This window comes from Seriola dumerili, unplaced genomic scaffold (genome assembly GCF_002260705.1).
Source record: "Seriola dumerili isolate Sdu_G_001 unplaced genomic scaffold, Sdu_1.0 BDQW01001661.1, whole genome shotgun sequence".
In the NCBI taxonomy this organism is placed as follows: Eukaryota; Metazoa; Chordata; class Actinopteri; order Carangiformes; family Carangidae; genus Seriola; species Seriola dumerili.
In genome coordinates, this window is record NW_019175916.1 from 76,407 (window position 1) to 88,596 (window position 12,190).

Sequence of the window (12,190 nt, forward strand, 5' to 3'; positions counted from 1 at the left end):
ATATCTGCCTCCATGTTTGCTTCCACTGACGACGATCCAAAAGATCAAAGCATCAAAAATCTAGAGCAGTCTTTAAAGTCACTGAGATATGACAAGTGCACGCAGTCCCCTGCCATACCCAGCTGACGCCCATGGGTGGCAGGGCTGTTCCGGACCACTGGAACGAGGACGGACGAGCGGATTCCTCTCCGATTGGTCGGCGGCGTGCGCGTCCCCGTCGTCTCCTCCCGGTTTTCCTGGCATGACCTTTTCCCTTGGCAACCACTTCCTCCGAGCATCCACGGCCATCTTTAATTTGAAATCATTCATGAAAAAGTTGTTTGGCTCATGTAAACACGCCGAACGACACATTTGCGCACAAAGCGGAATCGACGGCGCCGTGTGCATGTAGTTTCCAGCGACAGGCTCCACACAGAGCAGAGCAGAGCAGAGCAGAGCAGAGCAGAGCAGAGCAGAGCAGCAGGCTGTCCGCCGAGATTAAGTAAACACCGAAAGCGTACGTGCATATTGTTCATCACAACGTCTTGTGCATCACACAGGCGCGTTTCCACTCATGTTTACAAGCTGCTGTCTGCTCAATGTACTCTTAACTAAACAGTCTGAGTAAACAGCACAAGTGTGTGGATACTAACGTGTTGCGTTTTACTGAAGGAGTAGTGTGTTGTGTGTGCTCTGGAAACAAACAGCAGGTGGAGCGCTATAATAAGCGTATGGATCATTGTCTGAAGGGCACAGCAGAGTACTCACCACTGCCATGTTCTGCAAATATCTGCAACAGGGAGATGAAAGTGATTATTTCAGACGCCAGTGTGGACTTTTAACAAAAAATAGACACTTTCTGTTATGCTTTTAATTTGCCTGTGAATGTCCTGACGGTAACACGAGCCGGTTGTCATTCATTTCCTGCTTTCTGTTTCATGGCAGGATGAGAAAGAAGCAGACTGCCAAACAGCGGAAGACCGAGGAGACCACAGTTGTCCAGGAGTTTGTGGTTGAAAAAATAATCCGCCGCAGGATATCTAATGGAAGAGTGGAGTACTTTCTGAAGTGGAAAGGCTTCACCGAGTGAGTGGTGCTGCAGAATCATATATATATATATATGCATGGTTACAGTGTATATAATTTATTGTTCCTGCATGATGAATAAAGTGTACTGTACTCCTCCTTCTGACATGTTTACAGTGCAGAAAACACATGGGAACCCGAGGACAATCTGGACTGTCCTGAACTCATTGAAGAGTTCCTGAGAAACACCCATTTATCAGAAGAGAATGAGGAAGAGCAAACTGAACAAGAGTTTGTTCCCAAAGAAGAAATGACAGAGCAAGAGACGGAAATTGTGAGTATGTGAGAAATGCAGCGTTGGAGTGTCTGTAAATGTAGTTGTTTCCATGTTATTTACAGAACGTCTGCACCTAAATCTGCAAAAAGGAAAAAAAACAACAACATATTATTAGATCACACTTCATGTAGTGTATTGCATTAGGTTGATAGTTAGACTCAGAAAATTCAGGAAACTTTTTCTCTTACAGTAAAAGCTGCATTAGAGTAAAAGCATTTGACCATGTTGGCAGAATGTATTCCTACTTTTTTGACATTTTTAATGGTGAATATGAAACCAAATGGCATGTGAATGTATTTAGTTTTGCAATACCCCTGAAAGTGAAAGCAGTTAAGTTTCCCCTTTTCACAATGGTGATGATGTACAGTTAAAGAAAATGCCACACATGGACTGTCTTGTCTTCTAACTGCTGTCTGCTGTACCTTTGTCCTTGTCATTTGCTCTGCGGTCCTCTATGCAGTCTCAGCGGCAGACTCACACTTTGCAGAGCGACAGCAACGTCCTCGAGCCAAATGACAAGCAGTCAGATGCACCCACTAACCTCAGCACTTACCTCGAGCCTGAATGCATCATCGGCTCCACAGACAGACAGGGAGAGCTCATGTTCCTCGTCAAATGGTAACTCCACCGCTTCCCTTTTTCTGTCCTTGAATGAATGCCAGTGGTTGGGTAAATGTTTGCCTGATGGTAAAAGCCACACTTGTTTTACAATCCACATGTTCAAACTATAGCAGAGATGATGAAGCATCAGATTTATGAGGGTGTTACGTCTTCTTGTTGTTGGTATAAAATTGAATATATCATTTACTGAGGAGGCTAAGTTAAGACAAAATTGGTGTTGACAACCTGACAAAACATTTCCTGGATTAGTAACAGGTTATGGAGTAAATGTGCTAAAGGATATTATCACACTAAAACACATTCAAAAACAGGTCTGTGTCATAACATTATCTTTAGTGGAAGTCTGAAAAAAAAAAAAAAAAACTTGCGTCACAACTTGGGTAATATCGACCTGGATTTGGAAACTACAAAATTGAACAGACATTGCATCTGCATTACAAAGATGCGGGCATTTAGCATGCATGGAGGGTCTAAGGCCGTGTTCAGACGGACAACAGCACTGTTGAAACAGCTTCTCATTCATTTGAATGGGCACAAACGTCCTCTGTAAAGAAAAACTCACAGTCATTCGGCAAAAAAAAACAGGCTCAGCTTTTGCCGTAACGCAATGCAGTGTTATCTGACGAGGTGCTGCATCGGCCAATCGAATACGTGCATGCAAATATTTCTTATAAATGTCTGTAATGTGCGTAGCAGTATTTCTGCTGTTCACCTGGTGCTCATTGTAAAGAAAAATACGATTGCACTTTGATAACTTTCCTGCATTGTAAACTCCTCCCATTATACTATAAACCAGTGTTTTGCTGTGTGACAAGCTTTCTAACCTGTGGATCTGTTACTCAACTGGTACCTAAAGCAACATGCCCCCACCAACACAGCCCTTTGCCTTTTTTTTTTTTTTTTAAACACATGGCTGTTCTTAGTCTGAATGCCCACTATTAAAAAGATGCATTATGGGAAGTCTAAGATCTAGTGCTTGGGAGCTTGATCCATACAAGGGGCTAAAAGCCAATAGAAACTGTCCTCTGCTGCTATTGTGAATCCCCAGACTTGATGGAAATGGAGTACTAAATAGCTGAATTACCCCTTTACGTCAGAATAACTGTGATGATTAAACTGGCAGGAGTGTGGGTTGCCGCTGAAACATCCTACATACATTAAAAGTTGCGGCAGCCTTTTTAATGTTTTCCTTCTGCTCTTTGTTTCCCCACAGGAAGAACTCTGATGACGTGGCCCTACTGCCTGCCCGTGAAGCGAGCGCCAGGTGTCCCCAGGTGGTCATCGACTTCTATGAGCAGAAGCTGACCTGGCACTGTGGAGACGAGGAGCAGTGAAGTGTGTGTGTGTGTGTGTGTGCGTGTATGTATGTATGTACGGAGAAAAACTGGTAAACAGCTGCGCTCTCACCTGAAGCTTAGTTTAACCTCCATCGAGTTTCCTCCTTCAGCTGACATTAGAGGCACACTGTGAAATTACATCCCGCTGCAGGTGGAGCTTCAGACTCTGGCAGGTGCAAGAACCTCAGCGGAGATGGATTTTAAGGGCTCTCAGTCCCGTGGTGCTCAATAAAGGTCACTGTGCCTTTGCAGAGACTGCGATGGAAATTAAAACTAACCTTTATGTGGCGCAGCTGATTTGAGGTCAGACTAACCTGTAGCAGCTTTGGTTTTGTGTCATGTAGCTGACACAATCACTGTGGACATGTTTTGTTTCTAAAATGTGTTGGTATATAGTAGTTGGTTATATATAGTCCTGTTTAGCCACAAGGATCTTCCACTGGGGGAGGTCTTTGGTTGTTTAGTGTGTGCTTTATATCTTGTATAGCGACACTGTGTAGGACAGACTGCTGTCCAATCTGTACCTCCAGTCCATCTAGTTTTCAGTTAGAGCTGAAGATTGTAGACATATTGTTTGAACATTTGTTGTTTGAATCTGTGTTGTGTGGGTTGTTTCTCTGTGTGACCCTTGCAGTTGATGTAAAGTATTTTAAAATGTTGCCCACCATAAATTTCCCCAATCAGCTGCTATGTACCAAATGTTCTCATCTGTATTGAATTATAACAATTTTTTAAAAGAATTATTTGTTGCTTTTAAACAAAGTGAAGTCCTGGCAGAATTACTCAATAGATCATAATGTATTAAGTAAATCAATTAAGATTTACGTACATTGAAAAAATAATGTTTGTGCATCTAACAATGGCTAAATGTAGCACTTTAAATATGAGACTGTCCATTATGGAGGGCATTGTCTTCCAATAATTATACAGGCTTATGTACATGATATCTGTATCCTGATGGCACTGTCCTGACTCAACATATCTCCCATGACCGTTATGGGACACTCAGCTGAACCGTCAACCTCCTTAAACACACCTGCTACTGAACTACTGTAACTGTTGACCATGGATCTGTGAAGTCTCTGTGAATAAAGGAAACCTTTTGTGATACTTGACTATTGATTCCTTTATTTTTACTTTTTTCACATGTTAAATCATGAGGTGGGAACATCACTGAAAGAAATGATCAGTTCCAGGTTGGTATTTGCTGATTTCAAAGTGGGGAGGAGCTAATCTCAGTCTTGTGACTTTATTTTGAAACCTTTGCTCCTGGACAATAAAACTGGAAATAAAAAGCACTGGCTCAATGCTAAGCGCAGCACTACCTGGCTGACTTTACGCTATTGAGATTCAAACTTAAGGAAATTTACATTATGAGAGAAGAAATTGACAACTTTGTGAGTCAGGTAGGTTCTGCAGTTATGCTGTATATCTGATATTTAAAGAAAAAAATTGATATGTCATAAAAAGTAGATATGTTAAATGCCACATGTTGCGCTCAGAAGCTTTAAATTCTGATAACGGCTTAAATAACAATCAACTTCTGTTTTAATCCTGAGCAATGCAGGATATTTGGTGGGATTTTCCTATTCTAGTTCATTTTGTGTTGGTCATAGAACTTCCTCTATCTACCAATAAAAACTTCCCCTTTGTCATAATAGTGCATTCAGTTCAGTGTTTCAGTCTTTCCTGCCTCCTCCATGCAGCAGGTCATCAGTGTCTGGGTGCGGGACCCGCGGATACAAAAGAATGACTTTTGGCATGCCTACATAGACTATGAGATTTGTTTACATGTAAGTAAAATGATAAACGGAAGTTGTCTTAATCTCTACAGTCAAATAGTGGATCTGACTGTAATATGAGTGTCACACTTGTGTTCTGTTTCAGACTGACAGCGTGTGCTTCAACAAGAAGATCTCAAGTGTGAGAAGGAGGTACAGTGAGTTCGTATGGCTCAGGCAAAAACTACAAGCAAATTCAATGCTGATGTAAGTATTCTAAAAATGACTCTGAGAGAAAACAATAGAACACATCTACTTTAAACTCTCACGGTAGAATTAATCTGCTCAACGGTTCCTGTCATTTTAATAGTATTTGTGTCTTTTGCAGGGTACAGCTACCAGAGCTGCCCCCCAAAAATCCCTTCTTCAGCCTGAACAATGCGCAACAGATCACTGAGCGGATGAAAGGGCTCCAGAAGTTTTTGGAACAGTAAGAGTGACCTCACGGATCAATACACTTGTGAACTTTGATATACTACAAGAGAAACATAACAAAACTGGTGAATCAGTTTCCATAAACACCAGGCCACATGACTGCTGTATTCACATCAGGAAACAATATAGTTTACTGCTTACAGTAACTTTAACTTGTTTATTGTGCCAATTCTCCAGGATCCTCCAGAGCCCTCTGCTGCTGTCCGACAGCTGCTTGCACCTTTTCTTGCAATCAGAGCTCAGCGTGTCCAAGATAGAGGCCTGTGCTGCTGGAAGGACTCACTACTCTGTGGTCCAGGCGGTCCAGCGCTGCGGCCTGAGAAGATTTAACTCTGAGGAAGATCTGCAGAAGGACCTCAGCATGTGCTGCACCTGTGACTTTAATTCAGACAGGTACTGTAATGTCACACTTTGAAGTCTCCCTTCACTCCTTCTGCCTCATTGCCTAAATTTTAACACTGAATTTACTTCCCATACCCTATTTTCTCTTTGCTGTTCCAGCTCAGAGCCTCAGATTAAAGATTTGGCAATAAACAAAGCAGAGAGTACAGCTTCGCTTGATCTCATAGGAACCAGCCAGGAGGAAACCCTCAGCTGCTCATCTGGTTCTACATGAGAATATCTTCATATTTTTTGTCTATGCACTTGCATCCTGAACAACCTTTTGTACAGGATGTAAGGTGTGAAGAGGAAAGTTGCCTGTTACCCCCCCAATACTGCACATTTGCTCCTAATTATTATCATTATCATTTAGCCATTTCAGTTTGAAACATGTACACTAAATTATAAGAAAAATGTACCAGTCCATAAAGTGTTGTTTACCAGTATGTTCTGTCTGCACACCTATAAAGTGGTAGCAACAATTTGCCTGAAGATGGCAGTGTTGTTACATCCATCTGTTTGTATCTGCTGTAACTGTCTATATTTACTTGATAAACACACTCAACCAAGCATTGTGAATTTTGGTCATTTATAACGTGAAATTGGACAGATATGTGCAGATAACAATGTGATATCTTAAGCAGTGACAGCGTAATGTCTCTCTGTGGCTGAACGTCCCCTCTTAATAAAGTGTGAGGTGTGGCGAGCTTGTCATCCGGTGGCCACTGCAGTGCTTAGCAGTATGACATGTGTAATAGGGTCTCTGCAGAGTTTCCAGACAGCCCCCTTGTCAGGTGTGTGGTTGGAAGGGAGTCCTGTGGGATGCCAATGCACTCGCTCCTGTCTGAGAGGGCTACCAGGTAGACGGGCTACATTGCTCCCTGTTGAGCAAAATGCCAGCTGCACTGACAAGCCACCTTTTCTATCTGTCACTTTGGCTTTTGTACGAGCCTTTTCACCACAGTCGCATATCTCTGTGAGGGTGTGCATGTGTGTGTGTGTGTGTGTGTGTGTGTGTGTGTGTGTGTGTGTGTGTGCTTTGTGAACACACACACGTGCTCCCTCAGTGAGCAGCAAGAGGTAATGACCACAAAACAGAGCGACGGCAAAGTCACATATCTGCACAGCTAATTAGATTAGCTTTGTCTCTCTGCAGCCGTCGTGATATTCATTATAAATTCAGAACAGGAACAGACAAAAGGCTTCTGTTATTTGGAGGGGGGGGGGCAGGGAGATGATGTCACCTTAGACCTGCTCTGCTCTAAGCAGCAGAACAATTTGGACAGTAGGAAAGCCCACAAACTCAGACTGGAGGGGTGGGGGGTGGGGTGGGGGAACATCTTTCCTGAGGATGTGTGGGTGTATAGGCTGTGTGAGCTCATGCGCATCCTCATATGTTAATGCAGTAAATGCATATGTCTTCTTTGTCAGCGCTTAACAATGTGGGGCAGCATTACCCTGCACCTTCACATGTACTGAGGCTGTCAGTGCTACAGATGTTTGCTTTGGGTAGATGTTCAGAAGGGTTTATACCTCGAATACATTCAGAAAATACACCAGAGGTGTTGAAGTGAAGGCTACTTTTACACAAATGTGTGCACAAGGAAACTCTGTTCTAACAATTTCTCCTCCTCTATAAAACATTCTCAGATGGATCATTTTAGCAGTCTGTTGTGTCATGAAAGCAGCAACTCAAAATTGATCTATTCAGTCCAAACTTCTATATTTCACTACAGTGATATTGTTTATATCTCTTATATATATCGTGTATACCAAGGGGATAAAGTATCTTTCTATCTATCTACACTGTCTACCTCACTGTCACCTTGACAGACACATGTTGATGCAAAAAATGTACTGTGGGCATTTTATATCACGATTCCACCATTTAAAACTTAATAGCCTATGTTAACACTTGACTATTATTAAGTTGAAATGCTAAAACTGGACAGGCTGCAGAGAGTAATCTTGTTGGGCTTTGAGACTAACGGTTATGTCTGTTAAAGATAATGTTTCAGCATTATGGCTTAGCATTTGTTAAGAGGTCTCTGTAACAGTTAAGTGTTGTTTGCTGCTTACAGTCCTGTGGACTAAAATGTTTACATTGCTGGTTTTTGTCCAGCAGTATTGACTCCTCTTTTAATGGTCTGTGACTCTGGTCCACTGGCTGTTAACCTTGAGCTGCTGTAGCCTAGCCTGTCAGTACGGCTCTGCTGCCATGACAACACTGACACATTTAAACCCATCAGATCGATTGGCTAACAGCTCTCTGCTCCATGTTGTGTGACCCCAAAGATGTCAAATGGAGTGAAAACACTGGGAGCAAGTAAAATCACTCAGATTCCAGGATGAAATTTTGCCGGACAACCAGAAAAGTAGTGGAAAAACAATGATTTCCACAAATGCTTTATCTCAGTTAAAGCTAATTAGTATGCTTATTGTTTGACACATAAAACAGTAGAAGATAAGATAAAGGAAGATAGCCCCTCTGGGAGATACCCATCTGCCTCACACCAAGTCAGCATGTATTTCTGCCACGACAGCTCAAATAAACCCAACCTCATGTCTGTGATCTCATGCTTGACTTATGATTCCCTCTGTTGTGTAATTAACACAGAATCATCAAAAGCAAAAATACACTTTATGTGGTGGAAAGAACCAAATTGTCAAACTGAAATGTAATAATATGAAATCCCAATCAGGGTTCTTCTGCTGAGCCAAAAACAAATGGAAGTATTGAGGGAGATATGCTCCAGTGGAGGCAAATTACAGATAAATCAGAGGCGGCTAATGCATTTTAAGTGCCACATTATACAGAATCCATTAGTAGCTAGAGGAGTTCAGCACCACTTGAGATATTAAATCTCTGCGACTGCAACTCTGTGGAACCAGGATGAGTCGATATCAGAAAAGCCCAGCTGCACTGCCAATAGATACGGGATGAGACCTAAAGGAGTGATGTTAGAGTTATACATCAACAACAGTCATATGATAACAGCACAGACCGGTGACACTGATGTGCGGCTTGTTATAAAGCAAAACAATCACATTCACTATAGGGCAGATGAGGGAGCAAGGTAAATGATCTGGAAGTCTGGGATTAATTGAATTGTTAATAACATACGCCTTGACTCTGAGCATTTTTCAAGGTCTCCCACATTTCATGCCGATACTGAGCGCTGATTTACTGAGGGCCACAAAAATTCCACAACCTCACAGCCAAAAAGGGATTTTTCAGATGTTACATCTGTCCTTGTAGCCGTGTGTGTGCGTGTGCTCAAAAGTCAAACATATCCTCACACCTGCTTCAATCTGGTGAAAAATACTTTTTCTCAAGGCTGAAACATTTTTCTCTGTCACTCTCTTGTCACAGATGGAAATGAGCTGAATTAACAGCTATCCATCATTTATCAAACCCAACAGCCCAGGTACCTCTCGTCAGTTCTGCATGGCTTATACCTGCTATTTCCCCTCCACATGCTGTCGCTTCTTGGTGCACGGATGTAGCAATTAACTGGGAAAGGGGAGTGATCACCGTAGCAGGGCGAGCAACAGCTTCTCTTCTCCTGGAATCTGGGCTGATCAGCGTGAAAGCAGCTCCTGTGCCTGGAACACATGGGCCTGAGGGAGGGGGGAAAGGAAGTTGAGATCACTGCTTCATAATTTCCTGAAATAATACGGTGTGTAAAATCAGACATGTTCCCTCTGGAGCGTGCTGCAGTAAACAGATGGATGAGAGGGAAGGGCCTTGTGTTAAGATAACATGTCTGTACTTACTGTGCATATCCACAAATATCCATTAATCCACACTAAAGCACATTTCTTTATAGAAAAGGAGTGTACACATTTTACAAACAAGAGTCTTGGCTGTAATGAGCTCAGATGATAGTTTAGGAACTCTGAAATGAAATATGAGTGTTGTAAGATACCTTTAGTGTCCATGATGCCTTTTGCTCATCCTTATATGAATTTGTGTCCTGGCACAGGGGAAGGGCCCCTTGGTGTGTCACAAGATCATGTGTGAATAACAACCCCTCCAGACTAATGTCTTGTTAGAGATGAAGAACGAGTACAGGGGGAGCTCTTTGGTCAGATCCAGTTCAGTGAATGGAGAGATGGCTGGTGGTGGCAGTAAGAGGACGACAGAGGGTGGAGAAACAAGAGGAAGGAAAAAAAATGGAGGGGTAGAGGGCACCGTCTCTTGAGGCCTCTGTGCTTCGCTGCCAGTGTGTGTAAATCAGCAGGCAGCTCACGGCTGCAATGAGGTAGAAAATAAAAAAAACATAAAAATGTCCAAGTGAAATAAGAGGCAAGGAGAAATCTTTTATGATGAGCCTAAATTCTCCTTACTCTGCAGTAGATCCACTGGCCAGCTCAGCTTGTCTTCTCCAGACACCGTCCATCATCTAAGCGTCTGCATATAGCCACAAATTACTCAAATTACCCCACCTGCTATTCATTTAATACATATGTAATGAGTATCCTAAATTCACATGATTATCATTCATGGTATGTTAATGGGCCTATGTCAAATTCATTAATATTCACGTTAAATGATGTGAACTGCCAAACCAGAAAGTCTGAAGTTCAGCAGATCTGGTTTAATACACATAAAGTCCTCAACAGGAGTTCACCACCATGTTAAACTTTGGGCACTGAACATGCACCGTCATTTGAGCATTCTTGACCTTTGGGAAGCAGAATAATCTGAACTCAAATGTCTACTTACTACCAATTTTTGTAGCTTTCAGACCTCTCCCTTATGGTCTTCTTCAGCAAATAGGGCTGGGGTAGATGCCATCATGTGCCCTAAGTGTGGAATTCCCCCAACTGAAAAATTAGATTAGTTTGTTTTGGAAATGTTTTTGTTTCACAATCAAAGTAGATTTGTTGTAGCTGTCTTGTCACTGCTCAACAGAGAAAGACCCTTAACTCTCAAAGTGAGAACAGATCTAAACAAAGTTTTTGAGATGATGCCCATCCTGGTCTCCAAGTTTGCTTGATTTGAGTATCATACTGGCAGGGACAAAAATTACGTAACTGCCTCAACTTCTGCAGCAACAGTTAGAAACACTAAAAATGTTGGTCATATTTTTTAGGCAGTTAATGGGCAGTCAGCAGCAGTTGTCAGCAGTATAATGTTGCTCAACCCCCACACTTTGAGCTAAATTTCAAAGTAACATGAGACTATGGTTAGATATGCAAAGAGGCCAAATCGTCTGTGAACAAACTGCAATTGCATCTGTCAAAACTGTATAATCCGCATATTCATTGTTACAATACAGTATACCCTGCAAATTGTATCTCCCTACACAAAACTGCTGGGTTTCTGCCAAAAAAAGTTATTATTATAATATCATGCATGAATACAAATGTACATAATATGCAATACACTGCATGCTAGAGAAACTCCCAGGAGGGGAGGCACAGATTAATTGATGTCAAACACGATAAAAGCCTTTAAACAAACAACTATAGACCCAAGCAAAGCGTCTGTTTCAGTGGCGTGGCCTGAAATAATGGTGAAGGCCTGGCACGACATCATAACATCCCCAAGGCACAAAATGTGCAGTCTCTGCATTTTGTTACCATGTTGGTCCCCACCAGTTAATTACTCATCAGCCACTCAGTGTTGCAATATTACTGACATTTACGTTAATAAGCTTTTTTAAAGGAAGCATCAAAAACCACTTATTGCAAACGTTGTGTAAACACTGCAAAGTATGACCAAATGCAAATATGTGAAAAACAAATAAAATTTGTATTTAAACTCAGTCTTTGCAAGCTAAAAATATAAGTCACTAAGACTAATAATATTATTATTTTTAATATTACTTTAATGTTGAAGTTGTCATTAACATTAAAACACACAAACCCACACAGCTATTTTGCACACACCAGATCTTACAGTCATAGTGTTTAGTGATTACATTTCATTGTTTGGAAGCTCCTATTCATGAACACACAGGACCTGGTGAACATCCGTGGTACTAATTAGAAGGGCTGCAGATAAAACAAAAGACCAATTTAGCCATCATAACTTCAGTCATGCTCCTGTGTTTAAGAGTATTAGGCAGCGCCATCATAAAAATCAGCTACAAATCAAACAGTTGGCTACTACACCTCTGGAATCACTGGAGGGCGATCTATGAAGGTAATTTAGGGCCAGAAGGTTTGAAAGCAAAATATAACAAACTGCGAATGTAAAACAAAGTCATAAATGAGAAAATTAAAGGAGAACAACAACACTGAGAATGACAGAATCGAAACTTGAAAGCAAAGGAGGAGCTGAG

The 12,190-nt window shown here is 41.7% G+C and overlaps 2 protein-coding genes across 3 annotated transcripts; both read left to right on the forward strand.

Moving 5' to 3' along the window:
• Positions 1 to 280: 280 nt before the first annotated feature.
• LOC111238784 (chromobox protein homolog 3-like) lies at positions 281 to 4,410 on the forward strand. Its single transcript, XM_022768464.1, has 5 exons — positions 281 to 496; positions 925 to 1,065; positions 1,183 to 1,339; positions 1,803 to 1,960; positions 3,177 to 4,410. Exons 2-5 carry the CDS (start codon positions 926 to 928, stop codon positions 3,295 to 3,297), a joined length of 576 nt encoding a protein of 191 aa, XP_022624185.1. The 5' UTR covers positions 281 to 496; position 925; the 3' UTR covers positions 3,298 to 4,410.
• A 189-nt stretch (positions 4,411 to 4,599) lies between these two features.
• Positions 4,600 to 6,467, forward strand: LOC111238794 (sorting nexin-10B-like). Of its 2 annotated transcripts, none has more exons than XM_022768477.1 (6): positions 4,600 to 4,706; positions 5,007 to 5,093; positions 5,188 to 5,288; positions 5,410 to 5,511; positions 5,694 to 5,909; positions 6,018 to 6,467. In XM_022768477.1, exons 1-6 carry the CDS (start codon positions 4,674 to 4,676, stop codon positions 6,130 to 6,132), a joined length of 654 nt encoding a protein of 217 aa, XP_022624198.1. In that variant the 5' UTR covers positions 4,600 to 4,673; the 3' UTR covers positions 6,133 to 6,467. The 2 variants fall into 2 exon arrangements, with proteins under 2 accessions (XP_022624198.1, XP_022624199.1); XM_022768478.1 differs by having other exon boundaries at positions 4,642 to 4,697.
• The last annotated feature ends 5,723 nt before the right edge of the window (positions 6,468 to 12,190 follow it).

Excerpts from the sequence above, each read along its gene's own strand:
- LOC111238794 (XM_022768477.1), top strand. The coding sequence starts at position 4,674 with ATGAGAGAAGAAATTGACAACTTTGTGAGTCAG. Across the intron at positions 5,094-5,187 it reads ACTATGAGATTTGTTTACAT|ACTGACAGCGTGTGCTTCAA; the intron begins GTAAGTAAAATG and ends GTTCTGTTTCAG. Across the intron at positions 5,910-6,017 it reads TGTGACTTTAATTCAGACAG|CTCAGAGCCTCAGATTAAAG; the intron begins GTACTGTAATGT and ends TTGCTGTTCCAG.
- LOC111238784 (XM_022768464.1), top strand. The coding sequence starts at position 926 with ATGAGAAAGAAGCAGACTGCCAAACAGCGGAAGACCGAGGAGACCACA. Across the intron at positions 1,066-1,182 it reads AAGTGGAAAGGCTTCACCGA|TGCAGAAAACACATGGGAAC; the intron begins GTGAGTGGTGCT and ends ACATGTTTACAG. Across the intron at positions 1,961-3,176 it reads CTCATGTTCCTCGTCAAATG|GAAGAACTCTGATGACGTGG; the intron begins GTAACTCCACCG and ends GTTTCCCCACAG.